This window comes from Nyctibius grandis, chromosome 20 (genome assembly GCF_013368605.1).
Source record: "Nyctibius grandis isolate bNycGra1 chromosome 20, bNycGra1.pri, whole genome shotgun sequence".
In the NCBI taxonomy this organism is placed as follows: domain Eukaryota; kingdom Metazoa; phylum Chordata; class Aves; order Nyctibiiformes; family Nyctibiidae; genus Nyctibius; species Nyctibius grandis.
Genome location: NC_090677.1, coordinates 551,001 through 572,193, shown reverse-complemented (window position 1 = coordinate 572,193; position 21,193 = coordinate 551,001). Strand labels below are relative to the sequence as shown.

The 21,193-nt window shown below is 44.1% G+C and overlaps 1 protein-coding gene across 3 annotated transcripts; it reads right to left on the bottom strand.

Moving 5' to 3' along the window:
- Window positions 1–728: 728 nt before the first annotated feature.
- ATAD1 (ATPase family AAA domain containing 1) lies at window positions 729–20,393 on the bottom strand. Of its 3 annotated transcripts, none has more exons than XM_068416701.1 (11): window positions 20,309–20,393; window positions 18,036–18,260; window positions 17,740–17,915; window positions 15,943–16,041; window positions 15,542–15,662; window positions 13,726–13,926; window positions 11,859–11,965; window positions 8,067–8,156; window positions 6,357–6,407; window positions 2,816–2,952; window positions 729–1,988 (listed from the first exon to the last, which is right to left on the bottom strand). In XM_068416701.1, exons 3-11 carry the CDS (start codon window positions 17,899–17,901, stop codon window positions 1,868–1,870), a joined length of 1,089 nt encoding a protein of 362 aa, XP_068272802.1. In that variant the 5' UTR covers window positions 17,902–17,915; window positions 18,036–18,260; window positions 20,309–20,393; the 3' UTR covers window positions 729–1,867. The 3 variants fall into 3 exon arrangements, with proteins under 3 accessions (XP_068272802.1, XP_068272803.1, XP_068272804.1); XM_068416702.1 differs by having other exon boundaries at window positions 18,036–18,194; XM_068416703.1 differs by lacking the exon at window positions 18,036–18,260 and having other exon boundaries at window positions 20,309–20,387.
- Window positions 20,394–21,193: the final 800 nt, after the last annotated feature.

Genomic DNA, 21,193 nt, shown 5'->3' with positions numbered 1-21,193 from the left:
CTACTCCAGAGTCAGAGCAGGCGCTGAAAAGAAACCAGATAGCTGGAGAACTTCACATGGCACAAGCGTGATTTAAACCTCCTGAGAAACCAGCTCCCAGTCGGCAGCACGATGTGTGTGTTTAAGCTTAAGGCTAGTCCTTGAACTGGGGCTCTCCCAGCGCTAGCACTGCCGCACATCATGGCTTTCTGCCCTGTCCCTAACGTGACTCACGGGATAAGCATTCCCTATCCCAGACTTTTTACATTTCCATAGCCCACCATTTCCCAGTGTGCCTGATCTCCCACGTCCTGTGTTGGAGCAATATGTTTACCACACTTTTTCCCCCCTGTATCAAAAAAGCAAAGTTATTATTAAAAAAAAACCCACATTTGTTACCCGAGGAGATAACTTGGGTCAAAGTACGACCTACCGCAGCTGGTGCGTTACACGACCAGTGTGCCAGACAAAAGGACACCAGTGAGGCCAGTGGGTCATCGGCACCTCACGCTGTACGACGGCTGGCTCCAGCTCTCTTTATTTTACTTTGCGGTGCGTTTTACATGGTTACCTGGCTTGCAATGCTTCCCTTCCCTCGACAGCTAGCAGAGCTGTCACACAGCGTGCCACCCCGGGGGCTTGAACAATTCTGATGACACGTTTGTGTCGGATTAGCACACAATTCATAACATTATAATCAGAAAAATCAAGTTATTGAAAACCCACTGACAATAACTTCACCAAAACACTTTTGCCACTGACATTTTTAACCCTTTGCCTTTATCACTACACAATGTTACATGAATTGCCGAAAACTCTCACCAGCAAGTACAGCAGAACATTGCTAAATCATGTTTATATCCTAAACCCCGCTCTCTTTCTCCTCAATTTTGCAGGTGACAAGAGCACGACACCACAAAACGTCCCCCCGCGCCTCAGAGCTGTGCGTGCGACACCTCAATGCTGCGGTGCAGCAGAGGGTCTTCCCTGGGTTAAACAGGGGGTTCAATAGCAGCAAGGCTTCATTACAATGTGTAGTAGATCAGAAAGCCATGATTTCAGAGAGATTATAGCAAGTGGGGCTTTATGAAAGTCCAGGTAAGATTCTACTCTAATTACTCACATCGAGGGAAAAAATAAAAACAAACCCAGCGTTCATTTAAAAAGCCTCAACAAGCAGAATTCATACAAAATGAAAAGCATTCAAACGTTTTTACAGTAGTTTACTATCTTTACTAAATGGCACCAGATTTCAAGTGGTCACGTGAAGGGAAAAAATCAGTAACATTTCAAATTTTGCCTGCAAGTTATTCTAGAAGCTGAATTTCTGTCTTCGTATTGGCTGCTAAAAGGAAGAAGTAAATGTGAATTGAGTATCGATGCGTCCTTCATCCATACACCTCCCGATTTGGTTTGATTCAGTTAAGTAGAAAAGATTTTCCATACTCAAGTTATCTACAGATTATGTCTATATATAAAAAAAAATGCGTGGATATATACATTTAATACATAGACACACGCTCGTACATATATACACGAACCGGCGAGGGACCATCTCCCCTCCCCAGCGGTGCCCCCCGAGCCCCCGCGCCGCGGCAGGACCTGCTTTAAGGCTCCGCAGCGTTAGCATCGATTATGGGACAAGACACAGGCGGTCGCTCTTGGTCTGGGCTGTAATTGTTCCACTTCATGATCTGTTGTTGCACTTGTAGTTGCGCGTGGTGGAATTTCAAGAACAGGATGTTTTGTATAAAAACAATTCCAGAAACAGAACTCCCTTATTCAAGGAGCATCCCCACTCCCACCCCACCCCCCGACGTTGTTTTTGCTAACTGATTACAGAAGTCAAACTACATCACAGCAGAAACTGCACACGCGCTCTTCTGTCTTAATCTAAACTAACGTGCATCAAAACGTTCTGCAGTGTGGCATCCTTCGATCTCCTCATCTTCTCGATCGCCCTGTGGAGATCTTGTTGCTGCACAGGCCGAATTTCGTCTTCGTCATGGCTTTAAAAGAAAAAAAAAAAGCAAGATGATGGTTCAGGTGCTGTGTAACAGCTGTTCAGACACTGAGAAGTGCTGAGGGACATGGGTTTTTGGTTGTATAGTGGCAATTTGTCAAGAAAAAGAGAACTCCTGCTGTCTGTGAATCATAGAATCACAAAATCATGGAACCATTTTGGTTGGAAAGGACCTTTAAAAGCATCAAGTCCAACCGTTAACCCAGCACTGCCAAGGCCACCACTAACCCATGTCCCTCAGCACCACATCTACACGGCTTTTAAATCCCCCCAGGGATGGGGACTCCACCACTGCCCTGGGCAGCCTGTTCCAGTGCTTGACAACCCCTTCAGGGAAGAAATTGTTCCTGATCTCCAATCCAAACCTCCCCTGGCACAACCTGAGGCCGTTTCCTCTCATCCTGTCACTTGTTACCTGGGAGAAGAGACCGACCTCACCTCACTACACCCTCCTTTCAGGCAGTTGTAGACAGTGAGAAGGTCTCCCCTCAGCCTCCTTTTCTCCAGGCTAAACACCCCCAGGTCCCTCAGCCGCTCCTCATCACACTTGTGCTCCAGACCCTTCACCAGCTCCGTTGCCCTTCTCTGGACTCGCTCCAGCACCTCAAGGTCTTTCTTGTAGTGAGGGGCCCAAACCTGACCCCAGGATTCGAGGTGTGGCCTCACCAGTGCAAGGACAGGGTTATAGCAAGGTTTTCTAAACCTCTATAAAGTTGCAATTCAAATCAGAAGATACAAACTAACAACTGGACAGCGTGTAGCACCAGGAGCACTCACAATTGCTGTTCTATCAGACAGAACAAAGACACATACGTCTCTTCTTCACAGGCAGAATTCACGTACTCCCTGACGCAGAGGAGTGCTGCATCCCGGCACATTTCTTTCAGATCACTGCCTGAGAAGCCGTCAGTCTCTTTAGCAACTTCGAGGAGATCTACCCTCCTGTCCACCTGTCCAAAAACAAAAGGTAAGAGCATGAAAAGTCATTTACTTTGTTCAACAAAGACAAGAAACAGTCACCTCTAAGTATTTTTTTACCTGCCCTAAGATCTGCCACGGGCAGGGACACCTTCCACCAGACCAGGTTGCTCCAAGCCCCATCCAACCTGGCCTTGAACACTGCCAGGGAGGGGGCAGCCACAGCTTCTCTGGGCAACCTGGGCCAGGGTCTCACCACCCTCACAGCAAAGAATTTCTTCCTCATATCTCATCTCAATCTCCCCTCTGTCAGTAGAACATGCAACTGAAACAGAACCATCATATTGGTATATTACTCTGTCACTGACACAGCTCCTGTGTGGTTCTGGAAGGCTCCTGGATGGCAAAAACTGGATGACAGAAATAACGACCCAGTTTCCCACATGCCCACACAAGTTTCCTGCTTTTTGCAGTAAAGGGCTCGATCAGACCCTACGTGCACCTTTTTCTCTGGAGACAATGAACGCTCCCCAACGGGTCTCCTTTCACAGCCACAGCCCTTTTTTAACCCGTTATTTGGAAGAGTGCATTTGTTTTCATAAGCACTTCTGACCAGTCACACAGCAAGGCTGGAAAAAGTTCCTGTCACGTTTACCTGGTGGTGCTGCCACTTTTCAGCGCAGAGTAAGAACTTCAAAAGCAGTTGTTCGCCATCTCAGCAACCCAGTCTGCCGAGTTCTTGAACAACTGCTCCTACTTTTCACGGCCACGAAACGGGGAACTCTGAGGCAAAAGGACGTGTCTAACCCCGTGCCCTGGATCAGACTGAACTCTTCCCAGCCAAGGCCCCATCTTTGTTCAGTCTGTTTACAGAACCCCTGATAACAGCCCCTTCCAGCACATTTTCCAAGGCATCAGTATTTCCTTTTCAGAAAGTTAAAGCCAGACTAGCCTAATAAAAGGCTGAAATTATGGGATGAATTCTTCTAAGAGGGAAACTACTCTGTGGTGAGGAAGGCAAAGCCCCAGGTGTCATCTTTGCTGCTTCCAGTTACCTCTTCAACCCAAGGATAACCCAAGAACGCTCTCACACCCACTGAGCACCCTTCCAATTCCCCACTGTCCCTCCTGCTTTTCTGGAAGGACAAGGGTTACAGTGATACCATCCTGTTGGCTCCAGTCTTGAGCTTGTACTTGAGCGCCAGCTCCCTGACCTATGACTCAGCACGCAGCGCTCTGCTCTGGGTCTGGAGCGAGCTGTCTGGCTCCCCAGGCGTGGAAATTAAGGTAAAAGAAGTTGGCTTGCACCAAAGTGCCTCCTACAAACACTTCAGCCTGGCTGTCTTGAAGTGCTTTGGTTTAAAGCGTGATCCTGCACACAAATACTGAAGTCAGCTGAGGATCTGCAATGTATTTGCTCAGCGTGGGGCTGAAGGCCACCGAGAACTGAAGGGAGCAGCGCAGCTGGCTAAGGATACATAGGAAATGGGTATGTTGGGTAGAGGTGCTAACAAGGATTTCCCTTCGAGTGAGAAAGAAACAATAAGATTTTAAGACAGGCAAGGAAAAGGGAGAGCAGGACTACACCTGTCATGTGAAAGACTGCCAGGAAGTTTGTCGCCCTGGTTGAAAACAAGCTGGGCTTGAGAGATCCAAGCTGGTGAAAGGTCTGGAGGGTCTGACCTACGAGGAACGGCTGAGGGAGCTGGGGTTGTTTAGCCTGGAGAAGAGGAGGCTCAGAGGTGACCTTATTGCAGTCTACCTGAAAGGAGGTTGTAGTGAAGTGGGAGTCGGCCTCTTCTCCCAGACAACTAGCGATAGGACAAGAGGACACAGCCTCAAGCTTTGCCAGGGGAGGTTCAGGTTGGACATTAGGAAGCATTTCTTCTCAGCAAGGGTCATTAGCCATTGGAAGGGGCTGCCCAGGGAGGTGGTGGAGTCACCATCTCTGGAGGGGTTTAAGAAAAGACTGGACATGGCACTTAGTGCCATGGTCTAGTTGACAGGGTGGTATCAGGGCAACGGTTGGACTCGATGATCCCAGAGGGCTCTTCCAACCTGGTTGATTCTGTGATTCTGTGATCCAATTCTTCCTCCTCCTCTTGGATAACCAATACAGGCTGATATATTTTTTTTCCCCTGAAAAATGTTATTTGTGTGGCTGTGATTCACTGCCAGATGCTCGATACACCTTGCATTCTTTCAGGTCCATGCTCAGAAGTCAATTTAGGCTTCTGCTGAAGGCCTTAAGGCCAAGGTGCTGCAAGTCCCAGACCCAGCTGCTGAGGCAAAGGAGCCAGAGTCCACTTGCGTGCCAGGACTGGGTGGTGCAGACATTCAGGGAGCCTGTATAAAGGTCTGTTATTTGGTCCGTCTCCCTAACAGCTCTTGAAAAGAGATTTGAGTTTGAAATCACCACTTGCAAGAGATGTTCTAGTTCGAGATCTTCTGCAAATAGGTCAGCTCTTCCTCCACAACTCCTCTGGCATTTCCTATCAGGTCTGTTTTCGCATCTATGTCTAATATTTTGCAATAAAGCCAACCTCTATTCTCATCTGATACAAACAATTCAAAATGACCATTCGCAAAGCAGCCTCCCCAATATCTCAGCTATTTGCAATGACGAGCTGTGATTTCTAGGCCTCTTAAAAAACATTAAGTTGGTTTTACTAACGAGTGATATTTATCAGGATAGATCTCAACCAAGAGATGCTTTGCAACATTAACTTTGAGACAATTAGTGCTGCAGACTAAATTTGGCAGGAACCTCCAATGACACAGGTCCTGTATCCTGCCAACAGACACCACCAGATGTGCTCACCGCTTCTCCTTCCCCTCATCTTGGAATGCAGGTAGCAACACGTACACCATACAATATCACTAACAATGTCTGTAGTAGTTTTCCTCTAAAGGAAATATGAACCAGGGATCAAAGTGCAAAATGCAGCACTGTCAAAAAATGTCACTCCTCCTTTCTTGACTTGAGCCAATAGACTGTACAGAGTTAGAAAAATTCAGTCTCTCTTCTTCGTGCTTCACGATGTCTTGGAATTTCTTTCACTGATCAAAGTGATTTCCAAACATGATTCACCTTCAGCATCTTTAGAGCGATAAATATATGATCTTGTTATATAACAAGAAAATGGAGAGAGAGAAATTAACTAATTTTCCTTGGAGATGGTGATTCACCACAAAATCCAAGACTGCTGCTCTGACTGAGGCTCATGCTTAAACCAGGAGGCAACTCTACTGTTTTAATTTAATGCCACACCGAAAACCACAAAAGATTCCTAAGTTATAATCAGAAATACCTTGGCAGATAATCTCTACCTTACTCCAAGACAGTCAGTTAGAAAACATGTTTTCTACAACTCCAGAGCTTGCACTCATGACAACAGTAATACAGCAAATTAACCATTAAAAGAAGTCTACTTACATTTTCATTTTTCAAAATCAGCTTCAAGATTGCTTCTCTCTGTTTCAGAGCCTTAAACAAAAGAGATTAAAGTCACTAGAGTACAAAAATAAGCAGATGTAACATCTACCTCAGTTTTGCACCGCGTGGGCTTTCAGTCATAGTTGAGTGACGCAAGCTGACACGAGAGAGGTGATACACGCTAAGGAAACCTATCTGATGGCAAATCACTCAGCAAAATGACATCAGTGCTTTCAATACTTTGCTAAATCAGATGAAGAGGATAAACTGTTCTGCTTAAAAAACAAAATAATAAATTTAATTCTACAGATGACGCTTGGGAAATTTTAAGCAATATAAATCACATACTGCAAGGAGGTTACTGAATGAAACAGTCAAGTCCTGAGCATATCCTTACTAGCCAGGTAAAACACAGGTGGCAAACAGAGTGGTTTTTGTGTCTCCCCAAACCAAACTTGTCCTCAATTCACTTTCATTGTTAAGAAAGGGAAAAAACTACCCCATGGATACTCTGGCAGCTGAACAGTTGATACTCTGTCTCAAAAAATACTTTGTGCCCTAAATGACACCTCCTGTTGTAATTCTGGTGCTGGCAGAGGGAGCCAACCCCTGTAATACCCTGAGGCAGCATTACCTGCAGATAATTCATCCTTCTAACGACGGTTCTTGATAGAAAGACACAATAAAGTACAAAAATACACATCCTTACACCTTACGAATTCAAGGAAAACTTGAAGATGAGGAAGGTTTATGAAACCCTCTGAGCAGGCATCGCACAAAAGCAGTTACTAGGTTATAAACGCTTTGTTTCGAAAAGTATCCGCCCACAAGGAGTGAAAGCCAGTTCAAACAAGATGGGTCTGGGAACATGACTCCTCTCTTGCACAATCAGTAAGAGTTTTCCTCCTCCAGTTTTGTCTCTAAGTTTCTGCAAGAAATGAATAACGATGGGTATTTCTGTAGCCAGGAGGGAATACACTCAACCACAACTGAACTCTTTAGAATATTGATACAAAAATGTCTTGTGATATCGCTGAGTGTTTGAAGGCGACTAAACACTTTGAAAAGGATGGCAACAGCAAAATTCATAGTAAGGGTAACCTTGAGGGCTGGCATAATTGATAAAGACCTTATTTACTGCCTGTTTGGCATAAGTCATAAGCAGAATAAAAAGTTTTCCAGATTGTTTGCTGTGCCTGACTGTGGAAAGGCTTGAGCAGAATGTAGACTTTGGTTTGCAGATTTCATACCCTCTTCTCTCCTTGAAAACTAAACAGTGTATCCAGAAGGTATAAATGGTAGTCAGTATGTACCTGCTTCTTGACGCTATCTGACCTGGGTGCCACTCTCCCCTGTAAGCAAGCGTGTGCAGTCGTTTTTGTTCTTTGTGTGGCTGTTTGCAAGTTAAAACTAAGCTCTTTCCTGAGTGCAGCGTTTAAGCCACTCCATTATTATAGATGAAGAAAAAGGGTGGGAAGCTCTCAGAGCACATGACCTTGTTTCAGCTGAAAGACCCAAGGGATAAAGACTTCTGTGAGAAACTTCACCTTAAAAAGCAAAATCATATACGTGCTTCTAAAAAACTAAAACCAGATCAAAATAATACAGTATTTCTTTGAAAAAAGCAGAGATGTGCGTTTCCTGGCTGGCGAGGCACCTGCCTGTAGCTCAGCCTAGGCACACTGTTCAGGAGAACCTGGCAGGACTTACAGGTTGGTTGATGTGAAAGCGGGTCGGCATTCTTCTCATGATTGCAGAGTCGAGATCCTGAGGACGATTGGTGGCTCCCATCACTATCACCTGTACACACCAACAGAAAAAAACTAGTCAGCCTGAAACCAGCTTTTGAAAACATCGCCGGATTGGAGTTTCAAAACCAAACACGTGACTCTTCCACACTTTATCAAGAACATCGATATTTAAAGAAGTTACATAAGGTTTCTTAGTACAGGAAATTTAAGCAGGCAGCTTAAATGAGCATCGGTACCACAAAGTGCCATCTGGGTGGAGCTTTTTACATTAGTCTGAAGCCTTCTGAGCCCAGTTTGAAAGTTCAAACCCTAAGCAGTAACCCGAAACTTCTGCTTATAAGTCTTGGCGATGTTTCTTTAGTTCCTGGTGGTCTGGACGAAATTTGAAATGTTTTGATAAGGTATTAAAAAATGGGGCATTTTTGTGCTGTGTTGAAAAAAGAAAGGCAATCAGTTCACTGGGATGACCAAACTGGCTGTAGAAGAAGACACATGATTTGCTTTGCTTTATGTTTAGATCAAAAGAATTTAGGCCTAGATCAAAATTAATAAGGAAACAATTTCACAGGTGCTCAGAAAGTCTGAGAACCACATCGCAACCATAATGCTGCTCATTGAGCCCTTGTAGAGCCCCCTCCAGGGCTGGCTTAAAACCCAGTCAAGTTAATCAGCAGTTTCTTAGAAGTTTAGATATAACAAAAGATAATTGTCTGGAAAATATGCATTTATCAAAAGAGCATGAGACTATAGAGGTAGAAAACCACTCAGCTTAGGCCTACATTGTAGTATGTAATTAACAGAACATCCTGAAGCCTTCTTAAAATTCAAAGGTAAAAACATCTGTGTGTACAGAAGATGAACCTTTGTATAATCTGAACCAATCATGAATCAAAGCTTAATGAGTAGCTAAGCAGGAGTAGGCCTAGAAGTATTACTTTCTGATGCCTTTAGTAAAAAGGATGTATGGTTAACCTTTTCTTTACCTTAAAAGAAATATAAGATACAGTATTAATAGAAATAAGATTCTAAATAGACTTTAGCTATTTTAGGAGATGCTGGCAGTGGAAACCAGACTCTGGTCAACCCAGATCAAGACGGGACGCTGATCACAACAAGAACATCAAGGATGGGGTGTTGACTGGAGCCAGAGTGGAACCAGACGATAAAGATCAGCTGAGCAATGGAAAAGAAAGGACTTTTTTGGACTCTTGACGAAGGAAGAAAGAGGAATTGAAATAGTTAGTGGATTTTTAAAAGAAGCTCGTGAGAAGTTTGTGCTGTAACTACTTATTAGTTTCTATATAAACTGACAGTGAATTTGAGCCAGGTACCATTCACTGCAGTGGTGGAACTCTGAGTTGCTCAATAAAGAGTCAGCAAACCCAGAGACCTGGACTCTGCCAATTTTCTTTAACATGGCAGCTTTTGCATGCACTAAAGTGCTGTTTATTTTTTTTAGCCTTAAAAAAAGCATTAAAAGTCAGTAAGAACCTATAAGCACCGGTGTACTGTAACAGCAGTGCATCAGCTGTGTATAAGCCAAGTTCAATCCAAGAGAGTATTTACCTCATTTGACCGCATTCCAGTTGTTAGTTTAAGAACAAATTTACTTCCCATTCACATCAGCCTTGTTTTCTCATTTGTTACTCTAAGTTATGTACATTGTAAATACCCAGTCATGAAAGTGAAAAATGTCAGGGAAATTAATCTCCTATCAATACAGTTTCCTGACATGCTTCTGGTCTTTTGTCCGGGGTCACTGTTCCGCAGCCAGCCCTGGCAGCTCCAGCAGCCCCTGGCCAGGCTGGGTTGCACGTCCCGGAGCAGAGTCACCCTGCCACCTAGAGGCTTAATTATAGGGTGGCAAATTGCTACCCACAGAAAAAAGCCAAAAGGCACATTTTTTTTGCCAGGGCTCCGGCAATCTTCACCTTCTAGAAAGCGTTACGCACGCAAGCGCTTTGCTCTTGCCTGCGTGCCAAACACACGCTCGTGTTTGGCTGAGCAGCAGCGTGCTCATGCTGTGCTTCCCCAGGGTCTGCATCAGGGCCCAGCGTTGGACCCAAAGCGTTTTTTTTCCAGGCACTGTGCCCCAGGTTCCTGCCGGACTCAAGACTTTATCCTTAGCAGGTTTAGCCCGAAGCTGAACATGCTTTTCAGGTGCAATCAACACAGGAACAAACAACATTCATCACAACGCTTATTTACAGTTTCCTCCTAGCGTTTGGAATTTTTGCTACCATAACAAAGGCCAAATTTAATCCTTATTCAAAGGAAATTTGTTTGGCAAGAATCAGACAAGCAACCCAAAGCTCCCAAGTAAACATTTGTAATTAACAAAAGAGCCCGGCGAGTTGGCTGTCAGAAACTGAGACAATGCAAATGTCAAAACCGCTGCTTAAAAAACACTTCCTGAATTGCAATGACATCTCGGGGAGGAGCCTGAAACACGGTATGGAAACAAAACTCTCCTGCTGAAAAACTCCCCAGAAACCCAAATCAACCCCTGCGGTGTCTCCAGCCAGTTGTTTGCATTGCATTTCACGTGGGTGGCTCCCTACGAGTAAGGGACAAGAGTGACTTGTTGGGGCTCTGCACGCTGAACTTGAGAGATGGGTACAACCACGTATGGTCTTACTGCAGGGGAGGAACAACCTGACTTGCTTCAAGTTGTGAGTATATGGGGGGAAAGAAAAGGTAATACATTCAAACACTGGCAGAAACGTGTTCTTGCAAGCTCATATTAGCTTCCAGTTAAGTGCTCATACTATTGGCCTCTTATTAATGGTAAGCAAACACTCAGCTTTAAAGCCCCTCAGTATATATATTCATTGTGTTCTAATTAGTTTTTAAAAAATATCAACTGAAAAGAAAACTTCAGCACAAGCTTGAGAGAGGAGGAAAAGCAGATTTTACAAAGAAAGAACTAACAGAGGTCAGAACATTGGAACCTTTCACAGAAAAATACAGATTAAAAAGGCTCAAAATTTTAAAATTGGAGAATAAACATCCTTTTCAAAGGCTTTAAAAAGATTGCCCCAGGTGACAGTTCAGAAACATACCAAGCAGGTTTTCATCTATGCTACATTCAAGTCATTTGTTTCATAAATGTTTTTTGTTTGTTTTTAAAGCATCAGCAGCTTTTGTGTTATTTTTCTCTCCAAAATACAATACTTCTGTTGGGATTATGGGAAGGGGACAGAAGCATACAGGAATAACGGGATGGAAGCAGGGCTCCATTTAACAGAATTTGTCTTTTGATAACATCAACTTCCCTACCCTTTCAGATTAACTCCAGAGTCTAGTGCTTGCTTAATGCTTTTCTGGAAACAAACCAACCAACTTGCAACTGGGCTGAATACTCAGATCTTTCAAGACCTTTCCTGAAATCAAAGATTCACTTCACATGAAGAAAGTATCGTTGACAAAATGTTTTTCAAAACAGTTTAAAATTCCCAATTTTGGCAGTTCAAACCATACACCTACATTATGGAGACTTAAGATGCTTCTGAAAATAACACCTCTTACTTAAAACCGAAATACCTACAAAACCAGTCTTTTCAAGAAGAAAAATGATCTATTAATATAAATCATCTCATTCCCATAATATACTGGTAATCACCAACACTGACAGATAAAGAAATTCTTTTGGCAATTACTACGTGCAATCTGCTGCTCTCCCAAATGGCTCAACGCACAACAACTGAGAGGGAAGAATCACGTTACTTTTCTCAGCATCCTTTGTACTTACTTGGCAGTTATAATCGGTGTCCAGTCCATCCCACAGACTCATGAACTGAGCTTTCATCATGGCTGTAGCTTCGTGGTCAGAACTTGACCGACTTCGTAAGAAGGAATCTGTATTGAAGGATGCAGTAAAGCAGTTTACTTTCAATCCTGCCACAGAAACTTTGCTGTTTGATTTCTCATGTGCGGACCTGTGCTATTCTCTATCTTATAAGTATTTTTTTTAATAAACATTGTCAACAAATGAAAAACATTTCTTATGATGAAGAATAGGAAAGTGGAATCTCACCACATTTTTAAGCACCTCTTAAATTACATTACACGACTATGTACATATCACACGAGGTTGTCCCAAATCTTGTGCTCCAAATTTTCAGTAGTAGTAGGTAGTTCAGGTAGTCTACAACTACCTGAAGGGAGGATGTAGTGCAGTGGGAGTCGGCCTCTTCTCCCGGGCAACTAGCGATAGGACAAGAGGACACAGCCTCAAGCTTCGCCAGGGGAGGTTCAGGTTGGACATTAGGAAGCATTTCTTCTCAGCAAGGGTCATTAGCCATTGGAAGGGGCTGCCCAGGGAGGTGGTGGAGTCACCATCTCTGGAGGGGTTTAAGAAAAGACTGGACATGGCACTTAGTGCCCTGGTCTAGTTGACATGGTGGTGTCGGGGCAACGGTTGGACTCGATGATCCCAGAGGGCTCTTCCAACCTGGTTGATTCTGTGATTCTGTGATTCATTTTCCTGAGTTCATGGAAAGTGTAACTTTCACCTTAATTTCTCATGCAGAGATTAAACCATTCAGAGCCTGGCAAGCTAGAAGACACCAAAGCACAGGAGAGCGGCAAACTGCGGGACTGACATAAAGTAGGTTGTACGCTTTGTTATGCAGAGCTCTAACTCTGCTAGTGGTTGCCTAAAGAATTTCCAACAGCTAGAAAAACACGTTTTTCACACCTATATAAAAGGATAAAATGCATCTTAAGAACAGAGCCCCTCCATAAACCTGAACTGTGGAAAGGGTAAAGGCTTTGTCAGGCTCTGTTTCTGCAAACTGTACAACTCGCTCTACAAAGTGCCACTGCTATGAGACAATGATCAAGTTCACAGGGACTTACACACTGATGTGACAAGTCCAAATGCACTGAACACCTGGCCCCTTTGCTGTCTTCCTAGCTGAACTTTCCCTCCTACTTCTTCAGCCTTATTAACCTATTACTCCTGAGCTCTCCTTAACCTGTATTTTATTTTCCATTATATGCTCTCATGACAGAAGCGTTGAAGTGTATTTGGTGATGGGTTTCCTGAATAAGCAGTTCCCTTGACAGAAGAAAAGCTTTCCTCATGAACCACCTTAGCTCAAGTCGGCCTCTTCTCCCGGGCAACCAGCGATAGGACAAGAGGACACAGCCTCAAGCTTGGCCAGGGGAGGTTCAGGTTGGACATTAGGAAGCATTTCTTCTCAGCAAGGGTCATTAGCCATTGGAAGGGGCTGCCCAGGGAGGTGGTGGAGTCACCATCTCTGGAGGGGTTTCAGAAAAGACTGGACATGGCACTTAGTGCCATGGTCTAGTTGACATGGTAGTGTCAGGGCAATGGTTGGACTTGATGATCCCAGAGGTCTCTTCCAACCTGATTGATTGATTCTGTGAATTATTGTTCTACTCGTAATTTCCTCCACTAACACGAGGACGAAATACACTGTTTTTCCTAATTTGCCACCATTACTCTACAGTACTATTTATATTGCTAAACCTTGTTCCATTATCACTCTTTTTAAGGAACAGGTGACAGCAGATCAATATACCCAGCCACTGGAACCCACAGTTTAACATCACTCTGCTATAGTTACTTACAAAGACAGACAGCTTTTTACCTATTTCGTCAATAAAAATGATGGACGGCTGGAGCTTTATAGCAAGGGAGAAGACGGCAGCAGCCAGTTTTTGAGACTCTCCATACCATTTGTCAGTCAGCGTTGAAGGCTGGAGATTAATAAATCGACAACCTGCTTCCTTTGCTGTAGCTTTGGCGATCAGCGTTTTGCCACAACCAGGAGGGCCGTACAGAAGCACTCCTGAAACAGTAACGGTGTTAATGCTCTCTGGTTGCTGTACAGAAAACATGCTTCAGTGTAACAGACCTGATAGTGGCCAGGCTTGTATTTTATCCAAGTTTTAGAAGATAAGAAACAAGGTTACACAGTGTTCCATCAAATCAAATACAGAGTTGTTTAAGATATCCTTATTATAAAATCAAAGCTAAGAATATCTAAAAACAGGTGTGGTGAAATTGAAAGGAGACATTTGTGTGAAAGATGACTGTTCTATTACTGTGACTATAAAGGTTACATAAAACTAAAACCCTATTTATTTCCTGTAAACATTTGACAAGTCTTGTTCATGGCCAGTTTCACCCTTGCTAATAAAACTTAGCACAGACAGGAGGAAAATAAAAAAGCCCACAAACATTTTAAACAAATTACCCCTAATTAAAAATGACATCTCATGTTATTTTTAAACTTGTCAGCGTGAAAGAATTCACAGAAGTGTTTTCCTAACATAGTTGTAAAGAAAACAATTTAAAGAAAAAAAAATTAAGTCAAACAAGCCTGAAACACAGAAAATTACTAAGGTTTTTCTTCTGTTTATGTGACTGACGACCACAAACAGAATTACTCTGAAGCAACGACTTCCCATTAACACAGCACAAGCCACTAATAAAACTGGGGAGCTGGCCCTATATGGAAAGTCTGCTTTAAAAACATAAATAAAAAATAATTTTTTCCTTCAGCTTATTAGATCATGACATTAAAGTCATTTTCCAGACAGTTTCAATTTGTGACCTCAACAGAAAGCAGCCTGGAAAAACTAAACCAGTTAGAGATGTGCTTCATTTTCCATCACGTAGGACACGAAACCGAGATGGTCACAGATCAGGCAGTAATTAATAGTTTTCAGAAGAAAATATTCCAGGGATCAGAGCAGTAAAGATAAACTTTGGCATTTTGTCCAACATTTTAGGTTCAAATTCTCCTTGTCTGCAGTAACATACAGCAAATATGGCTGTAAGCATTCTGCAGAGGGAGTCCAACTTCTGTTTTACTGTTGGAAAGTTAACTTGTCACCCGTCGAGTTTCCTTACTGCCTCAATACTGTGCAACTCAACCCCAGAGAAAATCAAGGGATCTCCAGAATAAAAATGGGATCTTTGTCTCTTTGAATGATTGGAACTTCCAGGACTAGAATGGAGAGATGTCTGCAAGATGAGCTTACATTGATGTCTCACGTTTATGATGATACTGTAGAAATAGTAAGCAAGTATACAAAGCTGTACAGCAGAGTTCTAGCTTACCTCTGCCAAAGGACAAGATGGTATAAGAAGACAAAAATTGACAATTTAGGCAGTTAAAAATGCAGGCTACTTAGATTAGTGCACCAAAATGTAACATCAATACCTGAAAAGCAATTATCAATTCATGATTAAGATGAAATTTATTCACTAGCACTTGATTTCACAAGAGAAGAGAAAAAACTTGAGGGTTTTCCCTGGCCTCAGTCCTAATGTTTGCACTTTGGACAGGCAACCCACTTCCTCTCTCCTTTCTGGGTAACTGTAACTTTTTTTCTTTTTTTTTATTTTATTTTTTTTTTTTAATACTAACATATAAATCTATAACATTTCCTTCCTACCTTTTGGTGGCTGTAAGAGCCTGGAATTCTCAAACAAATATTTCTTCTTGATAGGCAAAATGACAGTGTCTTTCAAATCTGTAATAACATCATCTAAGCCTGCAATGTCACTCCAGGTTACCTGACATGGAAAAACAGTATTAGAAATGATCATCATAGTCCCTGCCAACAAAAAACACTCACAAGCTTAAAAGTAGTACAAGGCCTCAAAAATAAAAAAGACAAGTGATTAAAAAAACCTCTGCTCTCAATGATGCAATTTTAGTTTTCAGTTACAGAAATATTTTCTATGTATTTCCATAGATACGTATATATGACAAATCATGTCATCCAAAGCCAAAATTAAGATCTTCCACGTCTGAAGTGCTTTCATCAGAGTAACACGGAAAACAGCTTCTTACATGCATGCTAAGTGGGTCTACGAGATGTGCAGCAATACTCATTTCATATTCAGTAAGCTTGACATTTTTCACTCCAATTTGCTTCATTAGTTTTTCAGCCTGGGGGAAATAAAACGCCAAGAAAATCAGAGAAAGAAACTGAATATTAACTCAAAAATTAGTTTTTAAAGAACTGCTACTTGGAGTATGAAAAGCTTCTCCGTAAGTCACATTTGAAAAGAGCTTAAATCTTTCTGAAGTAGAAGGTTCTGCTATTTCCTAATGACTTGCTGTCACCTGAGTGAAACCAAGTCATATATCTCAGTTCCCATCAAATAAGCGTCACACCAGCCCTCCCACCCCCAAATCCACAAGTCGTACATTATGACCTGAAAAGCAACCGAAATCAACATTAAAACACGGAGTTTGCTGTTCAGAACAGGTTTGCAGACACACAAGTAACCTCGGTACAAAATAATTTCCATCATCTATACAGCACTTTCCAAAGCTGACACAGGTACGTTACACTCAAAGCCCATTAGTCCTTACAAACTTTGTACAGGATTCAGCTGAAAAGCCTGAAACTTCTTATTAAATAGAAAACTCTAGAGTTCTTTCATGTGCTTAATTATCTTCACTTACAACCCTGCAAATAATACACACACACTTCAATGGGTGATATAATTGTGTTATTGTAAAAAGCAAGTCCCCCCTGCAACCTCCACAGCACGGTATCAAGGAGAGATCGATATATTTTTCAGAAAAAAAAAAGATAATTCACAGAAGCCAGTCTTTTTTTTTTTTCCCCCTATGTATTCAATGTTTCCTTTTTCCCAATTTAAAAGGAAAAGTCATTTGTTGTGTTACCACGCTTTCACAATTCAGTTTCTCTTTACACTCAAACTTGCGGTTAAGCCTGACATATTTTGGGGATATTGCAACCTCTTATATAATTGCTGGCACCAGCACAGATTGTGAAAGCTGATTTTTAAAGCGGGGCCAATTTTTTTACTAAAGGCTTCATTAAAAAAGGAAAACCATCCGAAACAGAACTAGGTTGCTCAAAACTGCTGTTTGAATCTGCGAAATTTGTGTCAGCTAGAGAAAAAAACAAAAAAAAAGGTTGCAACATTTCCTTCAATACTTTCCAAAGGAAACATACAACTTTTGGTTCTGAAATGCACCTGTATCATTCCCCAGAGCATTAACTCCATGAATCGTTCTAGTTCAACATAAAGAATGAGGCTTTTCACTTTTTCTCTCCCCTTTCCAGGGCATTTTGACTGTTACTGGAGATGGAGGGAGAACACAGGGACGGGGACAAAGCACAAGCTATTCTGAAACAGGCACTGGGACAGCAGTGTTCCTCTTTGTCACGAGTAACTACGGTCCCTGCCTCTGCCATTAAGCTGCCAAAAAGCACCAGAGAACTAAGTTATTTCTGCTCAAGGTTTTAAAAAGCAACCAAGAGACTGATGAGAGCGTTATTTAACGCGACTGCTGCTTAGCGAAGTTGTCAGAAGCAGAAACGGCACTCGCAGATAATTAGAGACAACACCACGCTCCAGTTCAACAGTTTTTCCACCACTTCAAGCTAGAAATCTCAACTTGTTATAAAATGTAAGCACTCAAAACGCTAACAGCCTAGATCCTGACATTTACTAAAAAATAATTCTAGGTTTTTTTGATTATTCCATATGCTTTTGTCAATTACTTCGCTGGTTATTACAAGTCCAGTCTTCAGTCAGCAAGTTTCTCTGTATGAACGGTAATGAATAAGACAGCATTTCACAGAAATATTTATGAATAAAATCCTACCTGTTTCTGAGCTTCTACTTTCTGCTTTCTGGTCGGATCAATGGCATCAACCATCCATTTAATGGTAAAATATGTTACAGCACCAAATATGGTTAAACGAAAAATTAATCCGACCACTTCATTCCGGCTCAGGGGACGTGAAAATGTTTCGGCGTGGACCATTTTGCCTCTCAGCACTAAATGTAAAAAAAGCACAGGGAGGGACAGAAAATTAAAGCTGAGAAAACATCTGTCTCATATTTAAATACTATTTTATAAAAATTATTTCCCATGCACACAGTGGGCATAAAGCTTACCAGGAAGTTGTAATGAATTATCTCAACAGCACGACCCCAACGTATAAAACCGTGTAAGGTTAAAACACGCAGCGCTGAGTGTAACGATGGTTTCACTTCCACTTTCAGCAACCAGAGAAGAAACGGCAGCAGCAATTTGAGGCCTTACTTCCTGATTACCTGCAAAAAGGTCCTTATTTCACTCTTCCCTCAAGAAATCTGCATTCCTTTCGGCTGTACAACACCCTAATAAAGTAATAAAGATCACTTTACTTCAGTGCCAAGTTGACATTCCTATTAAGACTGACATTCTGTGACTGTTACTGACCCAAGAACGCTAAGTCATGGAGACAAAGATAACTACGTTATTTAATCAGGGAGTTCTTTTCCCTAAGAGGAAGTTTAATTGCCACATTAAGGAGCGATCGACGCCTTGTGTTTGAATAAAATGAGGTTAAGAGCTGGAGCCGGCACCTAGCACAATACATTTTGAGTTATTAATATCCCTGGAAAACTGAAAATGCTGGATGTGGCACACAGCTATCAAGGGAAAAGGCTGGCTGCTGTACGAGCCAAACCCAGAAAGTACAGCACCTTCAAGTCAAGGGAGAGCGCTGCAGAGGACAAAACCCCTTCCTAAAACACTGAAAAAGGACTTATAAAATCAGGGTCCTCTTTCCCCGATCTACTTTCTCCTCAGCTGGTGGGGTTTCCACTTGAGAATCCCCAAGGCTCTCCTCGTTCACAGCCCAATATTCCCACTGCAAGGGCAAAATCAGTGGCAATTCCTTTGGCAGCTTCCAGTGCTCCCTGGCTGCTCTCCAAACTGAGCTGTCAGCCAGGGAAAAGCCAAGATATCCTTGAATCCCCCCTCGCTTGGCTAGCGGTCGCGTTATGTCGAGCCCGTGTTCAGCTCAAGGCGATGCCATACCAGAGATTCTGTTGACAAGGATTCGGCAGACTGGAACGAGGAGAAGTGCCACGACATGCTTACCAACAGACGTCAATGGCTCGCTATTATATTCCAGTGCGGACCACTAAAAGAGTTTTGTTTTTTTTTTAACTCTTCATTTTCCGTTTAGAAATTTAAAAAGCAAGACTGTTGCTATGCGTATCTGCTTGGAAATCAAATTAAATCTGCCAGCTCTTCTCCCAGTGATAGGCCTCAAGTTGTGCCAGGGGAGGTTTAGGTTGGAGATCAGGGACAATTTCTTCACCGAAAGGGTTGTCAAGCGCTGGAACAGGCTGCCCAGGGCAGTGGTGGAGTCCCCATCCCTGGGGGGATTTAAAAGCCGTGTAGATGTGGTGCTGAGGGACATGGGTTAGTGGTGGCCTTGGCAGTGCTGGGTTAACAGTTGGACTTGATGACCTTAAAGGTCTTTTCCAGCCAAAACGGTTCTATGATTCTTTGCTCAGGCATCTAAGCAAGTAATACAGAGCTAGCAGATCCTGCATGTTCTCTTAAAACCGATTTATTAAAATAAAAGCGCTACATATTCAGTGAACATGAAAAAAAGCTTCCAAAAAAGCCCCAAAACCCAACGAAAAAAACCCACTTCTTATGCCATCCTTGCCCTGAACACCAACTGTAAGAAAAACCTTTAACAGGAGAGACATTTAAACAGGAGAGACATTAAACACCTTCCTAAACGAAGCTCTGCTGACCCTGCCTGAATTTTAGCATTTATTTTCCAGACAGATCGGTAAGATAACGAGGCAGCTGATCGAGCAGCAAGCCGTAGGTCGGTACGGCGGTCGGTTCAGCTCTGACACTAAAGAGAAACCAAAAGGAGAAGCGGTGCCGGCTCCGCTCCCACAGCGCGGCCAGAGGCAAAGCCCAGTCACTGCCGGGCAGCCCTCGCCTCTCCCCGAGCCCTCGGGCAACCGCAGCCGCTTCCCCGTTCAAGGACTCGGCTTTACCCTCACGCAACTCCCCCGATCGCGGCGCGGCCGGTTCCCGGCCAGGGCGCCGAGCCCCGCCGCCTCCCCGGCGGTGTGGCGGGGCCGGAGCCCACAGGAGGGAAGGGGCAGGGCCGCCCTGCCGAGCCCCGCTTGACCTCCGCGCCCGCCCGCCGGTCCCCGGCGAGGGCAGGAGCAGGCCTCGGCGAGCCCCCGGCCCCGCTGAGGACGCGGGGGGCCCGGCCATGGCGGCGCGGCGAGGCGTAGGCGGACACCGGGGAGGGCCGGGCCGGGCCGGACCCGCCGCCCGTGACCTTCCCGCCGCCCGGCAGGTGCCAGCGCGGCGGCGGGAAGCGGCGGCGGGCGGCCACTCGCTGTCCCACCGGGTCACTCACCCCTCGGGCCGGTCTGTCGGACACGCAGCCGGCGGGTGGCGGCGCGGCGGCCGCACGGGCGGAGGAAGGCGGCGGCGGCGGTTGCGGCAGCGCGGGCCCGGGCTCGGCGGCGGCGGCGACGCGTCCCGCTCTTCCCCCTCCGACTGGCTCCCGCCGCCCCGCACCAAGGTTCCGCCCGCCGGCACGGCACGGCACGGCACGGCACGGCACGGCACGGCACGGCACGGCACGGCCCTCCCCTCAGCCCGCCCAGGACGGAGCCCCGGCTCCCCAGGCCGCTCCCCGCCGGCACAGGGCCTGCCCCTGCGCGGTGTCCAGCCTGCCCCGGCCCCCGCCTCTGCATAAACACGCTCCGTCCGCTCTCGGGAGCAGCGACATTTCGGAGGTTAATGGCTCGAGTTTGGGAAAACGCGGAATTGGGCGGATTTGGGGGGCTGCAGGGATCTGCCAGATCGAAATAATCGAAATTTAAGAATTCTTCAGTAGTTTACTAAGAGATTCTGAGGTAACAGTTTTCCAATTTCAACTCGTCATGAAAACAGTAACTTCACTAATATATAGTAACAGAATATATAATAACAGTAACTTCACTAGTATATAGTAACAGAAAAATGTCCAGGAAAAGGTTAAAATCCCTGTAATAAGTGTAAATAATCCAAAGTTTTGGCAACTTCTCTTCAACCCTTCTGCTCTCGTGTCAACGCCACTGAATTTTTAGAGCCTTTCAGCCCCAGCTTTGCCCCTGAGGGAGAGCCTCACCACTCTTGTTTTAGTCTTACCTGTAATTCATACACTGTCCGGGGGCTTCCTAACAAAATTCAGCCTGCTCGCTGGGCATCATTTGTCTGCCAAGAGCAGTTAGCTTTTTATACACCACTGGGTTTA

Coding starts and splice junctions, on each gene's coding strand:
- ATAD1 (XM_068416701.1), bottom strand. CDS start 17,901: ATGGTCCACGCCGAAACATTTTCACGTCCCCTGAGCCGGAATGAAGTG. Junction 15,663..15,942: donor TAGACCCACTTAGCATGCAT/GTAAGAAGCTGT, acceptor TTTCCATGTCAG/GTAACCTGGAGTGACATTGC. Junction 6,408..8,066: donor GCTTTCACATCAACCAACCT/GTAAGTCCTGCC, acceptor CTTTTGTTTAAG/GCTCTGAAACAGAGAGAAGC.